This window comes from Rhinolophus hipposideros (genome assembly GCF_964194185.1).
Source record: "Rhinolophus hipposideros genome assembly, chromosome: 19".
NCBI lineage: Eukaryota > Metazoa > Chordata > Mammalia > Chiroptera > Rhinolophidae > Rhinolophus > Rhinolophus hipposideros.
This window is the reverse complement of record NC_138065.1, coordinates 9146152-9170364: the sequence shown is the minus strand read 5'-3', so window position 1 is coordinate 9170364 and position 24213 is coordinate 9146152. Positions and strand designations below refer to the sequence as shown.

The 24213-nt window shown below is 44.5% G+C and overlaps 1 protein-coding gene across 2 annotated transcripts in view; it reads left to right on the top strand.

Moving 5' to 3' along the window:
* Positions 1 to 7103: 7103 nt before the first annotated feature.
* MAB21L3 (mab-21 like 3) overlaps positions 7104 to 24213 on the top strand; it is a 37632-nt gene continuing 20522 nt past the window's right edge. For both annotated transcript variants that reach the window (XR_013991753.1, XM_081026417.1), the window contains exons 1-5: positions 7104 to 7859; positions 15373 to 15513; positions 18103 to 18394; positions 20963 to 21150; positions 21638 to 21832. Coding sequence is in view for 1 of the 2 variants with exons in the window: in XM_081026417.1 (XP_080882543.1) it covers positions 7812 to 7859; positions 15373 to 15513; positions 18103 to 18394; positions 20963 to 21150; positions 21638 to 21832 (864 nt within the window). In the remaining variant the exon portion in view is untranslated. The remainder of the gene's footprint in view (positions 7860 to 15372; positions 15514 to 18102; positions 18395 to 20962; positions 21151 to 21637; positions 21833 to 24213) is intronic.

The following is a 24213-nucleotide window of genomic DNA, read 5'->3' as shown; positions in this document are numbered from 1 at the left end:
GAGAAGAAACAGAGAAAGAAACACAAGAAATATTTGAAACAATAATAATGACTGAGTGTGGGGACAGAGTCCCAGAGAGCGGTTCCCAGGCTCTTGGCCTGGCGTGGGGAGGTGCTGGCTCGGGTCGTGAATGACCATCAACTGTGATTGGTTGGCCGTCAGCTGCAACCAGTTAGCCAATTGGCTACTGATGTAACTGTGGGCTGCGTTGATTGGTTGGTTGGTTGGTTGGTTGGTTGGTTGGTTGGTTGGTTGGTTGGCAGGTTGGCAGGCAGAGAAGTGAATGGCAGACTGCGGATAGTGTGGCTACTACTGCGTGTGTCTCCCCCCGCCACCAGAAAAAATACAGTGGTATGACTCCCCTACCTATGGCTCCGTGGGTGTTCCTTTTTGGCCTCACCATGTCCTGCGTTCTTATGTGGGGAGCGGGAACTGAGGCCCCGCAGGCCACCCCGAAGGACACTGAGAATTTCCCCAAATACAGTAATCCTCCCTTATCCGTGGCTTCACTTTCAGCAGTTTCCATTACCTGCAGTCAATCTCGGTCCAACAATATTAAATGGAAACTTCCAGAAATAAATATAAGTTTTAAATTGACCACTGTTCTGAGTAGTGTGGTGAAATCTCACGCCATCCCACTCTGTCTTGCCGGGGACATGAATCGTCCCTTTGCCAGCATATCTGAGCTGTATATGTGACCCACCCGTTAGTCACTTAATAGTCCTCTTGGTTATCAGATCGACTGTCATGGTGTGGAAGTGACTGTGTTCAGGTAATCCTGATTTTACTTAAAAATGGCCCCACAACCCAAGAGTAGTGATGCTGGCAATTCAGATATGCCAAAGAGAAGCTGAAAAGTGCTTTCTTTAAATGAAAAGGTGATTTCTCAATAGGGAAAGGAAAATAAATTGTATGCTGAGATTGCTACGATCTATGGTGAGAACAAATCTTCTATGTTAAATTGTAAAGAAGGAAAAATAAATCCATTCTAGTTTTGCGGTTGCACCTCAAGCTGCAAAAGTTATGGCCACTCTGCATTAGTAGAGTTAAGAAATTAGTAGAGTTAAGAATTAGTAGGTTAAGAAAACGGTGATAAGTATGGTAGATATGATTCCAGCTATATCAGTAATCACTTTGAACTTTGGTGGTCTAAATTCATTAATTAAAGGACAGAGATTGTCAGAGTGGATCCAAAAAAGCAGGACCCAACTGTATGTTGTCTACCAGAAACCCACTTTAAATATAAAGATTAAAAGGAAATGGATAGAGAAAAATATACGCTGCTAACACAAATCAATAGAAAGCAGGAGTAACGATATTAATTTCAAACAGAGCAGACTTCAAAGCAAGGAAAATTATCAGGGATAACAAAGGACCCTCACTTCATACCCTCACCTCACCCCAAACTCCTGGCAACTACTGATCTTTTCTCCATCATCACAGCTTGGTCCTCTCACTCACCGTAATGTCTGAAAGATTCATCCAAGTTGTGTGTATCAATAGTTTCTTCCTTTTTGTTGTTGCATAGTGTTCTGTGGTTTGGATGTACCAGTTTGTTTATCTGTTCACCTGTTGAAGCGTGTTGGGCTGGTGTCCAGCTTTTGACTATCACAAATAAAACAGCTGTGAACAGTCATGTACAGGTTTTTGTGTAAACAAAGTTTTCGTTTCTCTAGGCTATATACCTAGGAGTGGTATTGCTGGGGGTCAAATATATGCTTAGCTTTATAAGAAATTACCAAATCATTTTCCATAGTGGCTGGACCATTTTACATTTCCATTTGAAATGGATGAGAGTTCTAATTGCTCCATATGCTTGTCAGCATTTGGTATTGTCAGTATTTTTTTTTAGCCATTCATATAAGTATATAAGTAATGGTATCTTATGATGTTTTTAATTTGCATTTCCCTAATGGCTGATGATATTGGCTATCTTTTCATGGGCTTATTTGTCATCCTTATATCCTCTGTGGTGAAGTGTCTATTCAAGTCCTTTACCCATTTTTTTCAATTGTGTTATTTGTTTTCTTGTTGTTGAGCTTGAGCGTTCTTTGTATATTCTGGATACAAGTTCTTTGTGAATGCATAGTTTTCAAGTATATTCTCTTAGCCCATATCTTGTCTTTTCGTTCTCATGGCAGTATCTTCAGAAGTACAAAAGGTTTAAATTTGACAAAGTCCAGTTTATCAAGTTTTTGTCTTTTATGCATCTTTGGTGTCATTCAAAAACTCTTTACCTAACCCCAGGTCACAAGGATTTATCCTGTGTTTTTTCTAAAAATTTTATAGTTTTATGTTTTTCATTTAGGTCATGATCCATTTTGAGTTACTCTTTACATAAGGTGTGAGCTTTCTGTCAAGGTCTAGCTGTTTTTTTTTTTTTTATGGATGACCCATTGTTCCAATACTCATTAATTGAAAATAATGTCTTTCATCACTGAATTGTGTTTATACTTCGTCAAAGATCAAATAGCTGCATTTGTGTGAATCTATTTCTGGACTTTTTATGTTGTTTCATTGATCTCTGTGTCTGTGTCATCTTTCTGGGTCTCTTTTAACTAAAAAAAAAGAAAGAAAAGGAAGGGAAGGGAAGGGAAGGGAAGGGAAGGGAAGGGAAGGGAAGGGAAGGGAAGGGAAAGACAAAACACAGACAAATTTGTCGTATGTTGTGAGCAATAGAGGGTGGGGGGAAAAGCAGTCCCTTGTGTGGTCTCAAACCAGGAGCAATTAATTCCTCCCATCGCCTATTTCCTGACACCTCCTCACTCAGGTTCCTGACATCTCCTCACTCAGGTGTCAAAGAACCCGAGGAGAACAGCTCAATAGAGTTACCCATTAGTTTTATGGTATAACAAATTAATAAAACCAAATGTCTTCTTCCTTAAATGCTTTCCCCACTCTCAGTGTTTTCCTGGTGGTGTCGACTGAAAAACAAGCCACATGACTCAGAGCAGAAGGAAGGGACTTGCATTCTGACTTAAGGAAAGGGGTCAGATGAAAATATAACCCTGTTTATCTGGTAGGGACATAGGGAAAATGGAAGCACCTTTTACTGTTTAATTAGAAAATAAAGTGTCACCCAAGCCATAGCAGGAGTTTTATTACATCGATAGCTGGTCTCTGGTAAAAATAAGTTTCTGGGTTGCCTTTCAGCATGGGCCATTTGAATGAGAATGATTTTGAATGGAACATAGATGGATGGACACACAGACAGACGGAAGCCAATCTCAATAGTCTCCTTTCCCCTAGCTCAGACTGGGATTATATATTAGAAACTGTTTTATAACTAAAACAGTTCAGCTTTGCTGCATAAAATGTGGAGTTGACAGCACTAATTATTTCTCATTATTTCTTCTGATCAGAGGCTGTACACGTGGTAGAGTCGTTGGTGTTAAGTAAACAATATATGTTTTCTCCCTTTAGGCCGATGTTGGAGGACTACTCCTTTTTCTGGGTGTATTAGGATAATAATTGCAGCTATGACATAATGTACTTTTTATTGAAATGGCCAGATGGAGCCATGACTTTTACAAAGTGTTTGTAAACTTGACTTTTACAAAGACTTTTACATGGGTGTTTGGATACCAAGATCCATATGGTGTCTTCTAATCATTGGGCACTTTTTGGGTAGTCCTAGCAATTTTCATCTGTGAATAGTGGCTCTTTCAGGTGCAGACACATCTTATCCTGTTGCTCTGCTCTTTGAGTTGAAGTCAGCTTTTCCAAGGGACATTTCCTCATTCCCTTTCCACTTTTGTTAACTATGCTCCTAAGTGGACCAGTGAGCATTTCCTCATTATTTACCTTTTACTTTTCTCACTTTATCTTACGTGTATAGGTAGGATGGGACTAGATTGTAAAATGAGAAAAGGGACCATCCACATTTATTCATTTGTTCATTCATTCATTCTACAGATATTTACTGAACACCTACTCTATGTCAAGTATTGTGATCAGTAAGGTAAACCTTTGCCTTCAAGGAGCATGTCCTTGATGTGTCCTTGATAAAGTCAGGGAAACCAGCAAGTGACCGAGGAACACCACATAGCGACCCCTACTCAGACTTGAGAATCAGAGATGGTCCCTGGAGCAGGAGGCAGCTGAGATGAGTTTTAAAGGACAAATAGAAGTTGGCCCAGGGAATGGAATGGCAGGGAGAGGAGAGTGTCCAAGCAGAGAACATTGCCTATCCATCAAGGCTTTCTCAGGATACTGCCACGATTTTAGTACTATGTGAACATGAAGTACAGGGTGGCTTTTGTGTTGTTCAGTAGTTGATAGTACAGAATTGCTTTAAACACACACACACACACACACACACACACACCCCTAGAATAGCCTAGATAGGGAACATATTCTCAAATCCACCATAGCCCCCACGCCTTTCCATTGTTCTACTCTATCATATTTATCTTATTACCTGACTGACCCACGCAGGCATTTGAATTTGGGATCCTTTATCTCGGAACCTCGACAAAAGATCAAGTTTAAATGACTGCAGTTGCCATTTCTGGAATAAGAGGAAAGGGGATTAGCTTTTTAAAGGAACTGTGAGCACCAACCCACTGTAAGATCTTACCCATGGGATAAAACCAGGAGAATTACATCCATTAAAAGAAGGGGTTGTTAGATGGGCGGGGGTGAGGGGGTTGGGGATGAGGGGAAGGGTGAAGGGATTGGGGGGCGGCTGGTGACCACAGGATGGCCTCAGGGTTTTTTGAGAATTACTTTGGGGAACTTATTCAATGGTGTTTGGGGATTTTGTTGGGTGTCCGATGGACATGTGTCCTGTTTGGGAGACCACCTCAGGGATACTGTGGATGCCTGGTCATGGCATTGTACACCAGAGGCTGGACATTAATGAATGCCAACTATAATTTTATGTGTATAATGTGATGGCTCGGTGTGAGGTCGGGGTGCTGGTGGATGGGGGGAGGGGGGTTCACGGTGTGAGGGATGTAAAAATAAAATAAAATAAAATAAAACTAAAAAAAAAAAAAAAAAAAAAAAAGAAGGGTCTTTTTTCCTCAAAGAAGAAAATGGACTCTGAAGACAAATATTTATTGAGGTCCTATCATGTGCCAGGTACTATGCTAAAGTTCTTCTATATAAGACCTTTCAACAAAAGATGATAGTAATTCAAAGAGATGATAGGTGGCTGCATGAAATGAAATTGGGAATATATAAAGTGATTTTACGTGTCTCAAAATATTTATTAGAATGTTGTTTTAATGTTTAATACAATCAAACATTCAGCACTATTTGCTGAGGTTCAATTATGTATTAGGTACTAGGCTACATAAGGGGTAGAAGACAGACAGGGTCCCTTCCTTGCTCACTGCCAGGGGCTCCTCGCAGCATGGACAATTATCTCTGTCTGGGCCCCTGTGCTGTCAGATTTGAGTCACTCGAAGATTAAAGGAAAACTTTGAAAAAATAACTTAAGAGTTTGTACCCGTGGCGAAGTGGAACAGATGTGTGTATTGAAGACTGATTTGGATCAGCCAACCCTTCTCTTTCTTGGAATGAAAATCTCAGCCACGAGGAAAATCGATAACAAAGACCTCTGCTAGTGACGTTATCTTCCCAGGACTTCTCACGATGGTTTAGGGTTTTGAATACCTTGTTAAACTGCCTTTCAGAAATAGCTTCGTGGTCCTCACAACACTAGTTGAGCCATAGCTGATTCACCTGTTCATACTTGCCTTTGGTGTCAGTCATGAGACATGAAGACGCTTATTTCATGAGAAAGGAGAAGAATCTGAGTCAACTTTGAATCCCTCTCAGTGGCTTAGCACAGGGCCAGAGGCAGAGTGTTGCTCAATCAATATTTGTTGATTCAATATCCAATTATCCAGAGATCTGTATCTACAAAGGAAGTGTGTCTTTGCCAGCCTATCGGAGGGCCGGTATTTGTGACCGCTGTATATTGTGGAACCTTTGCCTGTAAGGAAGCACATCATGAAGTAAGGAACCTGGTTGTGTTTATGCAACACCCCTATCTCCTGAGTTTGACATCCAGGTGAAAATAGACGGCAGTAAGCCACCCCGAGCAGGCTTCTTTCTTCTCCTCCCAGGCTCCTCAGCTGGCCCTTTTTGTTGTTTTCCCTGCTCACATCTGGCAGGCGTCCCTGACAGTCCCTGCCCCAGTGCAAGAGGAAAATTCGTTTCAGCATTTTGATCAGCTGTTGAGGAAGGACAGCCACGGGCACAAAATGCCAAAAGTTTGTGCGTGCGATGACAGGTATCTGGGATAACCGTAGACTGGAAGGAAAAGCCCTACCAGAGGAAAAGGACCCCCAGTTAATGATTCCAGTCAAGCAGAAGGAAGGACAAAAACAAAAGCACATTGGAGAAACAGGAGGACTTCCGTGCAGTTGAAAAGGAGGTGGGGAGAGAATTCTGAATTGCCAGAAGCTCAGAGGGAGAGGCTCTTGTTTCGTCTGCTGAAAAACCAATTGTTTGGAAAAACTGGCGGGTGGCAAGAGAAGCCAAGGGAAGAAGATTCAGAAATATCCGGGAGCAATTGCCTATCCAAAGAAGACTTAGAATGACAAATGGAAGACAATGGAAAATCGAGGCAGCATTGAGGAGGCGTGGCTTTCCCATATTTAAATCAGACTACAGATTCACAGAAGGGATCTCTACTGTGGCTTTCTCAGCAACTCAGCAGGGCAAACTCAGGGGCTACAGAAAGTGGGGTCGCCCAGACACCAACCCAGTTGCTACGCTCTGGGAGGTAGCACTCTGCGGTGGGTTTGGAACATTGCTCCGAAGTGAGCTGGGCTCCCAGAAAGGCTGTAATTCCTTTAGATCATCCGATAACAGACTCTAATGTTTACCAGCTTCCGGGAGATCAGGTCAGCTCATTATGACTTTTTTTTTTTTCTTCTCCTGTACTAAAACTAGCTCCAGCCAGCCAACCAGAGTGGGAATTTACTGCCTGAGCTGTTTCCCAACATGGTTTTGCTGGCAAAACCAGACGTGATTATTTCCTCGACTTTCAAGGGGCTTGTTTACACTGGCTTAATTTTTACTGCCAGCTTTCAAGTGGGAAGAGGGCGATTATATTTAAAGGTCAGCAGGTGAGCAGAAGGATCCCTGCCCTTTCATTGCTGGATGTGCCTGTGTGTGTGCGGGGGAGTGGGGGTGGTGATGAGGGGGTTGCATGTCTCTGGCATGCGTGTGCGTGTGTGTACTTTTCCACATGCAAGTTGTTGTGCCCTGATCTGGTTGACAGGACCCGAGCACTTGTTTGTAGGCATAATGATGGGTGCCAGTCTGCTCGTTTGGCAGTTTCCTATTTTGTTTATTGTAAAGGAGTTAAATTAATCTGTGGGACTTTCTGGGTTGGAGGGCAAGGGATATTTACTGTCAACAGGAGAAGAACAAGGAGATGTAAGATACCGAGTTCAAGGGTGCATCTAGTTTCAGGGCAAGAACATAAAAAGGTGGGCAGAAGCCAACTACAGAGGCCAACGTTTAGGGGATTGAGTGGGAAATACAACTTAGAAAATTGCCCTTCCGTCAAAGCACAGAGCTACGTCCAGTAAAGCTAAGTTAGACTCCAATTCAACTCTCCTTTTTAAATTATTATTTTTTTTAATTCCCCCAAAGATGACAGATGGAGGCTCACAATTTGGAAATAAGAACTTAAGTGATAAATTGAGAAGGTGAGTCTCTGGTCCAGGTACACATTCCCAGAGAAATTTAGCACTCAGAGACTAACGTTACTGGGAGAGCTACCACAAGTGTGCCCTTTGCTGAGAAAAACTAAGACTGCTGCCCCTCTCAGGATTGAACGAGAAGCCATGAAATCCCTGATTACAGAAAACTTAGACGATTGCCTACTGGATAAGGTAAGGACAGACACTGATCTCTCCCATACACCCTTCCCCACCCCTTCTCACCCCTCCTACCCCTCCTCAGCCCTCCACCCCCCAACCTTGATTCAGAGTTCATTATCATAGTAATAAGTAAAGATGATTTCTTAGGCAAAACCATTAAGAGAGAGAAATAGGGAAAACCTCTGGTGATAAAAATTATAGCAAAGTAATTTCCCATTATTTCTCCTTTTGGGGGCTATAGATGGAAGGAGTTTTGGCCAGCATTTTCCCATAGTCCTGTGTTTTCTGAAAGAAAAAAGGCAAAAATTTTTAGACTGGCATTCAAGTAAGACTTTGATGTTTCTGTTCTCTGCTGCCCTGCCTCTCCGATAGCGGAAATTCTAAACAGTGTTCCGCTAAATCCAGCCTGTGCATGTGCCTTCTTTGGCTTATAGAGCATTTAAAATTTTTTTCGCATTTGTTACAAACATTTCAAAACAGTGAGGTTGTGTGTGTGTGTGTGTGTGTGTGTGTGTGTGTGTGTGTGTGTTTGTCTGTGTGTGTAGAAATCCAGATTTTCATCTCTGGGGGGTAGGAAAATCAGGATATCTAGAAACCACTGGTCCCAGTTTCTGCCTGGCAGCCATGGGCTGCCCGGGAGCTGCAGCACTCCTGAGTCTGACATCTGCCTCCCGCCCCTCTGTGTCCCCTAATCCACTGCTGGAGATGGTTGTGTCTGTCACTCCTGCCCCACAACTGTGCTCTGAGAAGGTCTCAGGCCCGTGCTTCCTGCATCCCCTCTACCAGGGAAGATAGCCTCTCTCCTCTCTATTTTTCTGGCTCATAATCAGCCTTCAAACTCAGGTCAGAGTCTACTTTCTCAACAAAAATTTTCCTGACACCCCAGCACAAAACATTTGTACCTTCTTGTGGATTCCCATCGTAATTACTACTGGTAATATTTATTTGCCAATGAATTGTATATTGACTTCTGACACCTTTCCTGTTATTATCTTGGGTGGCAGCTTAAACATTAGATTGTTTATAAGTTTCTGGAGGGAAGAACAGAGTCTTGGATATCTTTATTCCCCCTTAATATTCACATAGTATTTTTGCACGTATGTGTGAGAAGTATCTTCAGGATTCACCGAAGATAATGCGAGAACAGTGTAGAAAGGCCTGGCAGGTTGAGGCCCACACAGTATATCCTTTAACCTAATCAACAACTATGTGACACATGTGTAGTGCCTCCATTTTTACAGAGGAGGAAACAGGCACTCATGCAGATGAAATAACTTGTCCAGAGTCACACAGTGAGATAGTAAAGGTGCTGAGGTTCCAGCCTACTCTTCTTTACCCTACCGCCATATTTCCTCTGTGGAACCCCTCTATATGTTTCTCCATAAACACACACCAAGCACCTGCTTTGTGCAAAACACTGTGCCCAAAACACAGGTCTGGCATGTGGCCTGCTAAGTGACAGAGAAATTCTGTGCTCTAGGTATCTCTAAAGGTGGCCCTGTCTTCCTGGCAGATTTTGCATATAACTCCAAAGTCACAAGGAGGAATTCCATGAGTAGACAGGAAAATGCTTAATATTATACGTGGCTAACCCCAAGGGCTGCAATAGGATTTAAACAGGCTGCTGGAGAACAGAGGAGGGTTAGCTCTGATGGGACAGGTGTTTCATGGAAGGAGGAGTGGAGACCAAGCCGGTGAGCATGTGTAGGATTTCAATAAGTGGAGGAGTACAGGAGAGGCCAGGCAGGCTAAGAACCCATTCAGGCAGTGGGCATGGGTTTCGCTCCGGGTAGCCTTGTCCTTGGGGAGGCAGAGCCTTTCAGTGGTTCTGAAGGTGGGCTACAGAATGCACTGCCTGATTGTGGATCCCTGTTCTGTGACTTACGGACGCTGGGACCTGGGATACTTACTATACTTTCTGAACTTTAGTTTCCTCATCTGTAAAATGGGGACAATCACAGCACCCAACTTCCAGGGTCATTGGGAGGCTCAAAGGAGTTAACCCTTTTAAAGTATTCTGTACACTGGAAGGATTCATCAGTCTTTGCAACTTAGTGCTGCGGTTGGTACAGCTTCTGCTATGTGTGGGAGCTGCACATATTTTGTATGGCCCAGGCATTTGGTTCATGGAAGAATTAGTCTGAGAGGTGAGGATATGATGGTGGAAAACCTACAGTCTTACCTGTATGTACCACTGAATTGATGTCTTCATCCCTTTCTGTTATTAACACCTGGAAGATAGAGAGGGTGTGTGTTGTTTTTTGTTTTGTTTTGTTTTGTTTTAACTGACTATTAGATTTAATGCAATTCCAGAATTAAAAGTCTGACTTCCTGTTGTCTGGAAGGAAGTTCTCAGCCTTTTTCCCCAGTGGCATTCATCACGATGACATCGCACAGGTCACATGACTAGGGGTATGGCATTCCTGGCATGCTACTTAGCCATCCCTCTACCTCTTTCTCAAGGAAGCATGTCGGAATGCACGTGAGTCAGAATGATGTTATTATAGGGAACAACCTTGACTTCCCAATAATTTATATTTGAAACAGTAAATTGACCACAAACTTGAGCTATTAATAGTAACAAATGATGTGTGGAGGAAGGAAAGTAGCTCAGGAAGGGGATGTGTTCATGTGTATGGGCTTGTAGACATGGCCTGGAGAGTGGGGGGGCACAGAAAATGGATGGCACCCTTACAGGTTTCCTCTGATGACTATTTTCGTATAAACTCTGCTTAATTAGAGTAACTGAATCTGCATGGTAACAAGTATAGCATAACTTCTCCAAGGTCAGTGCAGTAAGAGTTGGAGTAGATAACCTAACCACATCGAGAATCATGTGCTTGATTAATTGAATTCATTTCTGCTTTTGCTCCATCACTTCCATAAATGCTGTCTTTAAGAAAGAAAAAAACACACCTTTGTTCATGGACGTGATCAGTGAAGGAGGTGAGGGAGATTTAAATCGGCACCAGAGGTCAAGTGTGGATTGAATACGCTTTGATTCCATCTTCTTAAGTTATCCTATTTCCCCCTTAAATTTGCTTCAGAGCTTTGCCATGAAATACATGTGGTGACAAGGCTGCAACTTACAGCACCTTGCTTGATTCCTGAGGTTTGAGAGGCAAGAAAGGGGTTCTGGGGTCGGGCTGGTGATGGGTTTCTCCTTGTGCGGGAGCCTGCTTCTTGCCCTAAAATCACTCCCTGGAAGGCTACCTGAGGCCCTGTTCACTGCATCTCCTCTCCGCGATGTGGAATCTTCTTACTCTGCCCATAGGCTACTCGTATGGTCAGGACAGTGCGGGGGAAACAGACGGGGGTTTCTAGCTTCTGATTACACCATGGGAGTGACGAGAGCTCTGTGGGACCGAGCCAGGGACAGCTCCAGGGACAAACCCCTCTGGGGCTGCTGAATAGCACTGTGATCGATCATGTATAGGTAAGAACCAATTGCACATAGTGTAGCCAGAGACGCAGGGAGGAAGGGCAGCCCATCACCCAACAGGAAAGATACTGCCACTTGACCGCAGCGACCCAGGCCCTGTAGGACAGTCCTGTCCAAGGCAGGGCTCTCCTCCACCATTCCTGCCTCTCTGTCAGGCCTGTTGTGTTACCCTTGAGTGTCTGGGATGCCAGAACAGTCAGCGATGCCCAAATAAAGGGACATGTTGAACTTTCATGAGACTTGACTCCAAATTGAGGGCCTGGCGAGAGTCAGGAGAGGATAAAGGTAGGTATTCCTTCTGGAGCCCCCACTTTGTGCCACAGTGTGACCAAAAAAGGAGTCGGGGAACCTGGGCGTTAAGTCCAGTCCTGCTGACTACCCATGTGACACTAGGAGACCCACTTTATATTCTGCCTCTCTGAAAAGTGACACCAGACAATGTGATTTCTGAGGTTCCTTCCAATTTCTAACATCCTGAGTCTAAATTGCAACAGAAGGGATGGTTGAAGAAAATCGAAACCAGGATTGGTGGCTCTAGGCCCAGAAATGTATTCCCTTATTCTGACTTTCAACCTGCAGAAATCAAAGTGGGTCTTAAAGATGTATAATTGGCGAGAGCTTCTAGGTGTTTTCTAAGGAGTGTGTGAAGTTGTCCTGCCCAGTAAGAAAATTCCACCATTGAATGAAGGCATAATTTGTGGAAGAGATTCACAGTGGAGAACTTGTTGCAATGAGCTGATTATTGTGTGGTGTGTAAATGCACACACACTCTCACACACACAAGCTTTTATCAGTTAAAAATTATCTCGTAGTGTCAACATGGTGATGAGTCTTTCTTAGCTTATTAACTTGAGAAACAAAATGTAACACATAATATAGAGTCATGGCTGTGTTACTAATATTTGAGTGCTATGGACGCACAACAGTGGACTGGGAGATTTTGGGGGGTTCACCTTAGTCCTCAAAACACTCTGAGCACTTAACTACATGCAAATACTATTTTCCAACCCTCTGACTGCAATGTTCGATCTAGTTAGCCCTCATTTCCTTTTCCCCACTATTCTAATCAGACTTAAACTGGCTCTGTCCATCCACTGCCCAGGTTGGAAAACATGGCCCACGATGGGGACCTTTCCTTGCTCTTTTACTCTCCTCCAGATCTTGCACAGCGCACTCTAACCTAAACACCTCAGCTGTTACCTGTGGGGCTGGAGAATATCTTAGAACCCAACCCACCGATATCCCATGGACCCACAGTCTTCCACACGTGTCCAGATAGCCCCTCATTCCATAGAGAAGCTATTTCCTGTCTGTCACCCTGAAGTCCCCTACTTTCCACTTCTCCAGCTCACTCTCAGCACATTGCTTTGTCTCCTGCTCTGTCAAGAAAATAGACATCAGATAGGAAATCTCTCGGATTCCCACCATTCCCTGTCCTTTTCTTTCCTTCTGACAACCCAAGGTGAATTCCTCACCAGGCTTCTGGGTTTGCCAACTCTTCCTGGCTGGGAAATCCTTCCCCCGTGGTTTTGCTCTCTGTTGCCTCTCAGCATTTAAACATGTTCAAACCTGTGTGTCATTTTGAAAAAAAAACCCTGTTGGTGTCATTTGTTTGTTCTTCCTTCCTTAGCCAGACTTCCTGGAGGCATGGCTTACTGTGTTCTTCACTTGCTCCTCTCTCATTGCCTCCTAACCCACTTCTATCTGGCTTAATTCCCGGCACTTCTCTGAACACCTTGAGTCTGTTGTAGTTGTCAAACTCGATGGACATTTTTCAGGCCTTATCGTACTCAGCCACATACTGTTGACTTTGTTCTCAAAATTCTTCTTTATTTTCAAGACTTCTCACTATTCATTTTCCCACCTTACCATCCTCCTCCAAGGCAATGTCTGCTCCAACAACACTGGAACAATTGCAGTGCTCCCCTGTGCTCCTCATGGCATATTCTCTTTCTAGAACAGCCTTCGTAGCCTTCTCTTTCTAGCTAACTCCTACTCATCTTTGGAAATACAACTCTGACACTCCATGTCTCCAGGAAGGGCCCCGCAACCCCCAAATGACATGAAGTTTCCCTTTTGTGTGTAACCAGAGCATGTGTGCAAACCTTCACCTAGGACGAGATTGCTGTGATTTTAGTTTTCAGTTTATTGTTATTCAGTTATTCAGTTTATTCAGTTTCACTTTGTTGTTTCATCTGTAAACCTCTTGACAACATGGGTGTACAGAACCTGTGGATATTCAACAAAAATTGGCCAAGTGGCGTGGAATCATAGAAGCCCTATGCTGGAGAAGACCCTTCACCACAGGCTTCTAAAGCATTTTCCTTTATTTTTGGGCATGGCGAACAACCTGCTCCTCTGTGACCACCTTCTGTCTTCCACTGGCACACTCTGGAAGATGCAGAATCTTGATAGTTTGCAACTGCTCAAGAAAGTTACCTTTGGATGAGCATACAAGGTTGGACAATTAAGTTCGCGAACTCATGCTAGAAAAAGTGCTACATACTCAATGCTGAATATCACTATGGTCACCTTCAAAGTGCTCCCCTTGGGAAGCTATGCACTGATGCCAGCACCTAGTCCACCCTTCAAAGCAATTTTGGGGCTTTTTTTCTGGAATCACCATCAGAACTGTCGTATTACCCTTGATGTCCTGAATGTCATCAAAATGTCTTCCTTTCAGTAATTCCTTTGTCTTTGAGTAAAGAAAGAAGTCATTGGGGGCCAGATCAGGTGAGTAGGGAGAGTGTTCCAATACAGTTACTTGTTTACTGGCTAAAAACTCCCTCACAGACAGTGCTGCGTGAGCTGGTGCATTGTCGTGATGCAAGAGCCATGAATTGTTGGCGAAAAGTTCAGGTCGTTTTCATCTAACTTGTTCACGCAGCCTTTTCAGCACTTCCAAATAATAAACTTGGTTGGGGCTGTGTGTCCAGTTGGTACAAATTCATAATGAATAATCCCTCTGACATTAAAAAAGGTTAGCAACATCATTGCAACATGTTCTCGAACTTAATTGTCAGACATCATATATTTCCCTAAACCGGATTTATCTCTTTAAGGGTATATATTTTTTAGCGTTCGGTTTTCTGTGGGTATTTTCCAGTTCTCAGAGACCTGCCGTGCAATGTCAGAAGAAACGTAGGTGCGTACCCTTTCTTACAGCTCTAGTAGGAAAAAGAAGGGTGGGTACAGAGGAGAAGGGAAGCATCGTTTAGGGAAAACTTAAGCAGGAAATAGTCTGCTGCATGTTAACACACGTTAAACTGTTAATGTCACGAACCTGATCAGCAGGTCTTATCGTCCCATTTAATAGTCTCTCCACTGTTCACAAAACCCAGCGTGATGGTCTGGCCCCTCCTTTCCAAACTCATCTCCTGTCACCCTTCCTTTTCCTTTTCCAAGCTCCAGCCACAGTGGTCTCCTTGCTGGCCCTCGAGCCTTGGCAAGATGTTCCTGCTTTAAGGGCCAACCTGTGATCAGGGGTCACTCAAATGTCACCTCCTTCAAGAAGCCTTCCCTGGACATCTGATCCAAAATAGCAACCTGTTTATTCTCTAATTTCTTATCCGACTTTATTTTTCTTCACAGGAGTTATACCAGATATTACATTATACATGTGTGTATACATATACATATGTATATATACATGTGTGTATGTGTGTGTATATATATACGTATATATGTTATATATATATACACACATATATTATATATATATATATATATATATATATATATATATATATATATATCTCCTGTATTTTCAACCAGAGGGCAAATGTCTCTATCTTGTTCGCTATTATCTTGCTCATTGCTGTGCCCAGCACCTAGATGGGCACCTGCCACATGGTAGGTACGAGATAAACATTGAATGGATTCTTCTATTTTACAAGAGAATACTGAAGCACCGGGGAGAACCCTCAGACCTAACGTTTCCCCTGGGGTTCTTGGGAAGGCAGGAATTTGAGGGCTGCACTTCTGTGGTCACCCACCACTGCTCCCTGTCCCGTCACTTCCTGATGCCAGTGCCTCAGGGCCTGCACTAGAAATAACCGTCTTTGCCGCTCCCTTCCCACCCAGGTGGACTTGAGACGCCAGTGGATTTCCCAGGCTGTGGAGGAGGTACAGAAAGTCATCTGCCGTCTGACCACGGAAATCAGTCACCACGATATCCGATTTCAAGCCATCCCTTACTCTTTCACGTACAATGGAAACATTAAGGTGAGTTGGTGTCACTTGTCTCCAGGTGCCCACCCTGGGAGCCCAGGTCATGGGGTGGGCAGGCCTCAGTAGATGACAGGCACTCACACCACTAAGAATACTAGGAATACTTCCTGTTCCCATGGGTACCCTTAGTGTGTACCATTCACAAACTCGCTGCGTAGCCGTTATCTCAGCTGAGCCCCTGTATTCCCACTTTCCGGGTGATACAAATTGAGGCTTAGAGACATCAAATGACTTGATCGGTCATATTAGGCATTGAAGCCAGACCTCTTAACTGGGGCTTCTGATTCCAAAAGCACGTGCCAATATAACAATTAACGTTCAGTTGAGCACCCATTCATTTATCAAGCAGCTACTTAATAGATTGGGGACTGGGCAGAGGGGATTCAGGGCATTGTTGAGAAAATAGTTGAAAGTGATAGTCTATGGGTTGCAAATGGGGGAAGGAAGAAAGTGGAAGAGGTGGCCTTTAGAAACTGCACGAGCAGCCTTGTAATCCCTATTCCTGGTGAGGAATCCCTCAGATTTATAAGCCACCAGAGCCAGTGTGTGACAACCAGCATTCATGCAACACTGTGGTGTAGACAAAGCTGTCCTCACAGAAATGATTCCACTCAAACCTGCAAACAACCTGGTGGGATGGACATTAGGGTTCTCTCCCTTTTAGAGATGAGGGAAGTGAGGCTCTGAGTTACTCTTCATCTCTGTGCTCCTTTGTCTCGATTTTTCTTATGACACCTAAGAACCCCTTTCCCTGATATTAAACTTACATGTATCCATGCCCTATTTCCTCACACCAGACTGTAAGTTCTTGATTGTAAGGATCGTGTTTATTGGTTCCTCCATTTCTAGCACCCAGCATGACGCATGGCCTCCAGCAGACATTCACCTTCTATTAAATGGATGAATGAATGAGCAAAAGAATTAGTGTATAAACAAAAGAACAGGTGCCACTCACCAGATTCTGGGTCTTGTGCATTCAGATCTTGTGCAGTCAGATCTTAGGAAATTCATCCCGGGATGAATTTCTCCCATCCCTTTTCACCCTTTATTCATGTGCCCACCTCTACCGCCCAGGCCAACCTAAATTAAACAAAAATAGACCAGTGACTAGGAATAGAAACATAACATCACTTTTCCTAGGGCTCTAGCTGAGGGAATTTCCTTCTGGGGTCTGACTTAGAATTCATAGTTTAAAATATATCATGTGTTTATATATATCCTGTCCTGCACATTCAGTTTTGAAAAGGGTTGCAGTGGGGCCTCTGAAAATTGATTGTACTTTATCTTAGACCAATTTCAACAAGTATTTATTAAGCACTACTTATATGTGACTAGCAACGTGGTAGTTGTACTCTTGGATTCACATGTAAGTGGGTTCCAAGGATGTATAGATTTTGAACAGTGTGGTTTTGATTCCCCCACCCTTTTTTAATCCCACCGCCTTTCTGTGGATACCAGAAGTCACGTGACCTCGTCACCTAAAACATCAAACTGTTATTCTCTGAAAATGAGGCAGAATCCGTGGTTGCTTTTTGGGAGGTCATCTGTGAATTGGCCAGTGACTGGGTCCCTGGGCAAAGGTTGACCAACTTCCATTGTCAGAACTTTCTGTGACAAGGAAGTGGCCCTTCCAGTGTACAGCTGACTGATGGGAAAGGTGCAGGGTGGAGCGAGCTGCCATGATATAGTCAAAGGTCAGGTGCCTTTGATGGGACTCTGTATGCTATTGACTAATTTGTTCTACCCCTTGGACTATTGGCCTGACCACTCTCCCCCTGACCACTGCTTAACTGGTTCCTGTAGAAAGGGAGTAGGTAGACTCTGATTGTTCCCTTTTCTCGTTAAACTTAGACTCGTCTCAATAGCTCACATTGTCTCAACAAACAGGCATTCATTTTCCCTGTGATTTTCTAAGGATTAGTCATCAATACTGGAGGGGTTATCAGTACAAGGCAAAAAGATTGAGAGGCATTTGCAGAATTGTTTTACCTCTTCTCTCATCTCTTCCCCCCCTTTATTCATACCAGACCTTTCACCTATCCCAGGTTATTCATTTTTGACTGAGAACCAGCCCAGGATAGAAAAGCAACCATTGAACAAGCAATCAAGTTCTGGGTCTGTCACATGCTGGGAAGATGGCAGGGCCCCCCTGAGCTTTAGGTTCCTGATCTGAGACATGTCAACAAAGCCCATCTTATTAAGTGACCATGAAGATCAAACGGGCTAATCCAAGAACTGTAGTGTTTGCTTGTATGTGTGGAACTAAGTGGATACTAGTTCCTTTGCCTGCGTTTTCTTCTCCCCTCCAATGAGGCAGAGTGTTTCAGGTCTAGTTCACTCTTCTTCCTTACAGATTCCTGAAACCAAGACTCAGTGGGTTGATTGACAGCCCAAAGCGTTACAGTGCATTCATGACAGAACAAAGACGGATTTTCCGGCAGATGCGGTTTCCTGCCCACCTCGTCACATTGCCGAAGATTGAGTCCTTAACTGAGCTGCCTGGCTCAACAGATCGGCTCTGCGAGGATTTCTGTTATTTTCCACATCTGTGAACTCACCCTCTTTCTCCTTTCCTGTCCCCAGGTTTTGGCCCCCAGCCAGTTCCTTGTCACCGTCCCGGTGAGGGGCCTGGCTGGGTACAGGGAGACCAGGGAGCAGCGTTGGAGGTACTACACCCTGGAGGGCACCAGGCTGCCCTGCCCCTTGCGGGACCCAGAGGGCCTGCAGCAGTGGCTGCAGATACAGCAGTTTATGAAGAGCCTGTGGCAGTGGCACGAGGCAGATGTGAACATCGAGGGAGACATTGTACCCGCCAAGGTCCTTCAGGTGTTCCGGAAACTGGTAGAAAACGCAATTGAAACCTGTTGCCTGTCAGGTGAGCTGATCGAGAAAAGTACAAGGAACATTTCTGGCATTTCCCTCTTGCTCTAAAAATCCACTGCGTGGGTGTGACCTGGAGCTCGTGCCCCTACATTGAGAAAACAATCACGTGCTCTTTACACCTGTCCAGTCCCCATCACATGAAGTAGCTCTTTTTTCTGCTGTAACACATGGAAGAATGGAGTTCAATCCCAGCTCGCTCCTGTGGGTTGGAGCAGATTACTGCCTTGGCACAGATATGGTTGGCTTTGGGTTACGCACCCTTTCCAGGATGTTCGCTTTTAGAACTTGCGTACCTTTTTCGAAAAACAGACTACTCATAAACTTCAGACCTTTATGGGTATCGCATTTCTGTCACAATGCCCTGGACTGTAGGACCCAGTGTGTGGAGAGAACACATCTGGAAACCATGGACTTAAACCAAACACAAAATCCAGACACCATGAAGAACTGATTAAGTTTGACAGCCCCCTAATCTGAAGCTACAGTGCAGTGTGGCACACGGGCACACACGTGCACATGCGTGCACACGTACATTTTGTTCAGAGTAAAGAGGTGAATTCCAAACTGGGAAAAATGGCGAGTTTGCATAATTACACAAGAGTACTTATAAACCAGTAAGTAAATACACAAACAGACCAACAGAAGTAAATGACAAAGAAACATAACCCATAGAAAAAGAATATAAATGGCTAGTAAAAATTTTTTAAAAAGTGTTCCATCTAACATGTATGTTGATAAATGTACATGAACACATCTAACAGGTTGACAGAGATGAAAAAATGTGATCATTGCTCAGTACGTGGGTAAGTATGGTAGCGCACATCTTCATACATTGTTCTTGGATGTGTAAATGGGTACCTACTTTTTAAAGGGCAATTTGTCCAGTTTTATTTTGTAACATGCTTACTTGGCAATTTAGCAATTCCAGTTCTAGAAATATATTCCTGTAGATACACAAAGAAATATGCACAAGGATATACACTGCCATAGGCTCTATAATAGCAAGTAACTAGAAATAATATACGTGGCTAACAAAGGAAAATTGACAATAAATTATGCTACGTCTGCCTAGTGGTCTAATATGCAGGCTTTAAAAACAGAGGTATGTGTGTACACACAAACACAGAGTTGGGAAAACTGCCCATGCTAGATAATTAAGTGAAAAACCAAACTGCCAAACAATACGTGATGCCATTCATACAGAAAGTAAAGGATTTCTATGTACATTTTCCTGCCTAGATAGAAATTCAGAAAGGTGCCATCCTGGAAATAGCTCATGTTTAATGGATTGTTACCATGTATAGCACGCTTTCGTGGATTATTTAGTACGCATAGCAACGTTACAGAGTAAGAATTATTTTTCTATCTGTTTTACAGATGAAGGCAAACTGAGATTTAGAGAGATTAAGTAACATGTCAAAGGTCACACACCAAGTAAGCAGAGCGAGCAGGGTGTGGGCGAGGCAGACGGTTCCAGCATTTGCTCACCTCTCCCCTTTGTGACACTGTCAGCAGTGAAAGTGCGTAGAAGAGGTTCAGACCGGCCAGGCTGATGAGGAAATCTCAGTAAATAAGGCCGAAGTGCCAGACGTTGTCGTGTTCCTGCCTGGGCAGCTCTGATGAGATGCAGACAGTGAGCTCTTTATCATACCCCAGCTCAGGAGAAGCCTGTTTTCTTTTTGAACAGCCTAACACAATTAATGACGGGGCTTCCATCTTCTCTGAACAAGGAAAAGCAAAATAATAAATCCTGATCCGAGAGGGCTCATCCTTATCTGTCATGAAGGCGAACAAACAAAATTACTGTGTAGCTTGTGAAAGAAGGGGGAACAGACTAGAAATGGATTTTAGTACATGAGCTGGAAAACTTGCTCTCCCTCTCTTTGTCTGGTTGGAAAATGAGGAACGTGAGGGCTACTTTCTGCTCACTCAACTCTTTCAGCCAGTGGCAATGCCACCACACTTTGAATTATTTTGCGATTACAAGGGCTCATGATGATATATACATCTGAGCCAAGGCTGGCTTAATGGGTGGTGGGACCAAATACCATCGGAGGAGAGCCTGTGACTCAGATGAGAGATGGGTTAAACCGAACGCCACCAAAGGCAAATGAATATGTAAGAGGGAGATCAAGGTCATCCTAAACAAAGGACATCTGGGCGGAATGAGGGCGATATAGAAGAATGGTTGGATTTCATTTGACAGTAGCAAATCCTGTACCTTTCCTTTGTATTTAGTATCTCGTTCCTTCAGGTGAGACTTCTGAAAAGAATCTATTAATTTAGAAGAAGTGGTAGCAGAAAAGTTTTGGGGCAAGGAGGAGAAGGAAAAAAGAAAAACGCACCAACCACGAGATTTTTCTAGCAATGCTCCTGTCAATATTTACTTGGCTAATTGTCTAGTTTTGACATAAACATCCCCGTTGGCATGCTACCAACACCGTGAAAGTTGGGCCGCCTGTTGCAAGGAGCTGGTCAGAGCCACCGCTCACAGATCCCTTCTCTGAGTGCTTGTACTGAGCCCAGCTTTCTCACCTCATTGCCGTTCATTTCCCACCAGGAAAGGTCAGCATGCTAACAAACAGCATTGCGGTTTGGCTTGCCGTGGAAACATCCCAAGGTCCGGTGGAACTAGAGCTGGCCCCCGCGGTGGAGATCCCCAACGCCTGGTCCAAGAAAGCTCGGTGGCCTCGGTGGCCTCGGTGTCTGACGCGCTGGCCTTCCCGAGAGAGAGTGAGGTGCATTAAGGTACTGGTGGACAGGGCCCCAGCTCACCAGAGCTCAGACCCTCACAGCTTAACCATCCGCAGCATTACTGACTGCCAACCAGTTCCAAAAGGGAAATTGAGGTTTCACTAGATTGGCAGTGCTCAAAGTGTGGGCCCCAGGACCTGCAGTGGCACGTGAGAACCTGTTAGAAATTCAGATGCCTAGGCCCCGCTCTGGACCTACTGAATAAGGCTTGGTGGGTGGGGCCCAGCGATCTGGGCTTTAAGAAGCCCAGGTGATGGTGGTATAGGCTCAAGTTGGAGAACCACTGCCCGAGAGGAAGTGGGCACAGCCTCTCCAATTAACTGCAAGGGGTTTTGCCTTGAGGCTCCCTCTAGGTCCCCAGGTAGGATGTACTGCCTGCCCTGGGGCTGGTCCCTCAGACAAGTGGACTGCTTTGGAGATGGTTTTCTACACGGGCAAGCATCATCCTTCTCATTTTCCTGCGATGTTTCTCTTCTTCCAGTCATTTGGATTTACTTTATTGGCCCAGTCAACTTATCACTGGCAGCTGAGCTTTGTGCAGGCCGAGCAAATGCTGCTGGAGCAGTTGGACGAGGATGGGGGCTGCCGAAGGAAGTGTTTTCAGGCCATGAGGCAGATGAAGGAGGATGTCTGGTGTCCAGGAGAGAGGCCTGTTATCACATCCCACCATCTGCAGGTGAGTGTGCGGGCCAGCGGCCATAGAGGGCCCAGGGCAGCTGTGGTTGGGTAGCCATGCGGAAGGGTGTGTGTGTGTGTGTGTGTGACGAATTCAGGATGGGGCTCTAGTGTCCGTATTTGCTGTCCTACAAATTATTCCTCATGGAGGTAGATAAACCCTGGCTGTCTATGTGTCCATAACACCCCTGGCTTGGGTAAAATCTCCTCCACTTGCCTCCCTTCTCCTTTCTACTTCCCTCTTTCCCTTTTCTTTTCTTTTTTTCTTTCTTTCTTTTTCTTCTCTGTCATTCTCTATCTCTCACCTCCTTTTATTTCATTCAAGAAAGCAACACAAGTGCCTATCCTGTGTCAGAAACGTTGCTGAGGTTTACAAATGAATTACAACATGGTCTCTGCCCTTGAGAAATCTACAGTCTGGTGAAATCTTGCGAATTGCTCAAACCTGAGATAAATTCATGTGTTCCCTCGTGTGTTGACTCCCTCAGTCCCCACTCTAACCCAAGCATAGCCACTCACTCACACACGTACCCAAACCCTCTGCACAAGGGAGGAAACCAGGAAATGTGGACATTAGCACGTTGCTGCAAACCTACACTTCTGGGCTCCAAATCATTGGGCATAGCTTTTCTCTTGCTCTGCCAGCATCTGCCTCCTCTTGCCCCAAACCCAACATTACACGTTCCCGAATGCACTCGCTCTCTCACTCACTGACTCAGCAAATGTTTGTTGAGGTTACTATGGGCCAGACATCTACCCCCACATCTCACCTACTCTACACCTGAAGGTACATGGTGCACACATGCAGACGTAGGTCCTGCTCTCGTGGAACCTATGGTCTAGCAGGGGAGACAGACTTTGGTCAAACAGTCCTGCGGGTGTGTGAGGAATCACACAATGCAGGAAGCACCAGGGAGAAAAAGAACATTGTTCTATGAGGGCTCAGATCAGCAGAACATAACTAACCTGGACTGAGGGTTCAGGGGCCTTCCCCTGGGGAGGTGGCCTTTGATTACACTCAACTCCTCTTTCTCAAATCTCCCACTGCGCATGGCGAACTGACTCTCATGTAACACTGTGTGCAGCACACTGGCGTCGGGAAGGATGGGCCTCTTACAGACCGCACAGCCCCAGCCTAGCGTTGGCCCTTCTCTCTGACTTTCTGCACAGGTGAGCACAGGTCCCTGGGGTGGTCACCTTTCTGTGTGCTGCCTTCCTTGCATGCTTCTACTTGTGCCTCCTCTCGTGCAATGGACAACCATTTTCCAGCCATGTGTTAAGCTTGTAGCTCTAATGTAATCTACTTGAGAGCAAGTACCGTGTTGCTCTTATACATTTCTGCTCTTATACATTACTCTCTCTCCCAGTGCTTTGGACACAGTAATTGCTCAGCAAATATGTGTCGATCAAATGAATGAATGATTTCACATCTTATTCAACTCCCCCCACACCCTCTTAAAATCACTAGTCTTTGCAGTCTTATCTTTTCTGATCATCTGTCTTTCCTGGCCTGCCCAAGAATCTGTTAATATCTCATTTGCACATATGGGGGCTTTACTCTGGAGTTTCAACAGCCTTCACATGTCCCCAGGTACATTCCCCTTAAAAAAACATACACCTACCTGTTCTGGGCTGAGGGCTTGGGCTTTCTGAAAACAGTCTAATTCATTGGGTGGATTTAGCATCTTGCTTCCTTGCCTTTCCACAGACCACACTAGGACGAGTTAGAGCTGAGAAGCAAACTCCAGGCTGTCTCACATCAAAACCCCACAATCTTAACCACTGGTATCATTGCTTCACAGTTACGATGGATGACACACTTTAAGTGGCATGGATATTTTAGGCAGATTGAATAGGGCCACCATGGGCCTCCCAGCCCTTGACTGCTCTCAAAACTGCATTCCACCCATGGAGTCACTTTCATTCCAGTTGCCTCTCAATCATCTAGAAGATTTTAGGGCAACTCCTTAAAGGTTGTCTGTTTCAGTCCTCCCAAAACCCCCTACATGGCACAATAACACTGTGCATTCTTAAGAATGGGCATTTAAAAGGCGGTTGTTGGTTGAGAAGGGTGGACACATAGAAACAGGACTCATGGCCTTTTCACCAGTCTACCCTTGATCAAAGGGCAGGATTCTCTCCCATTTAGGTATCGGGATGGACGCGGCTGGGGACGTCCCTGTGGTGTTATCCCTGATGATGGCTCGAGTGTGCAGGATCCTTCCAAGGCTTTAGTCTGGGAAAAGTGGAAGAGAATGGGCTGTACGACAGCCAGGCACGGTCACCTCACCTTCCGTCTGACACTGACCTAGAAAGTCGTCACCTCCTCTCCAAAGAGGCTCTTCCCTAAAGTGATTTCACGTGAAGGAAGAGTTTATCTTT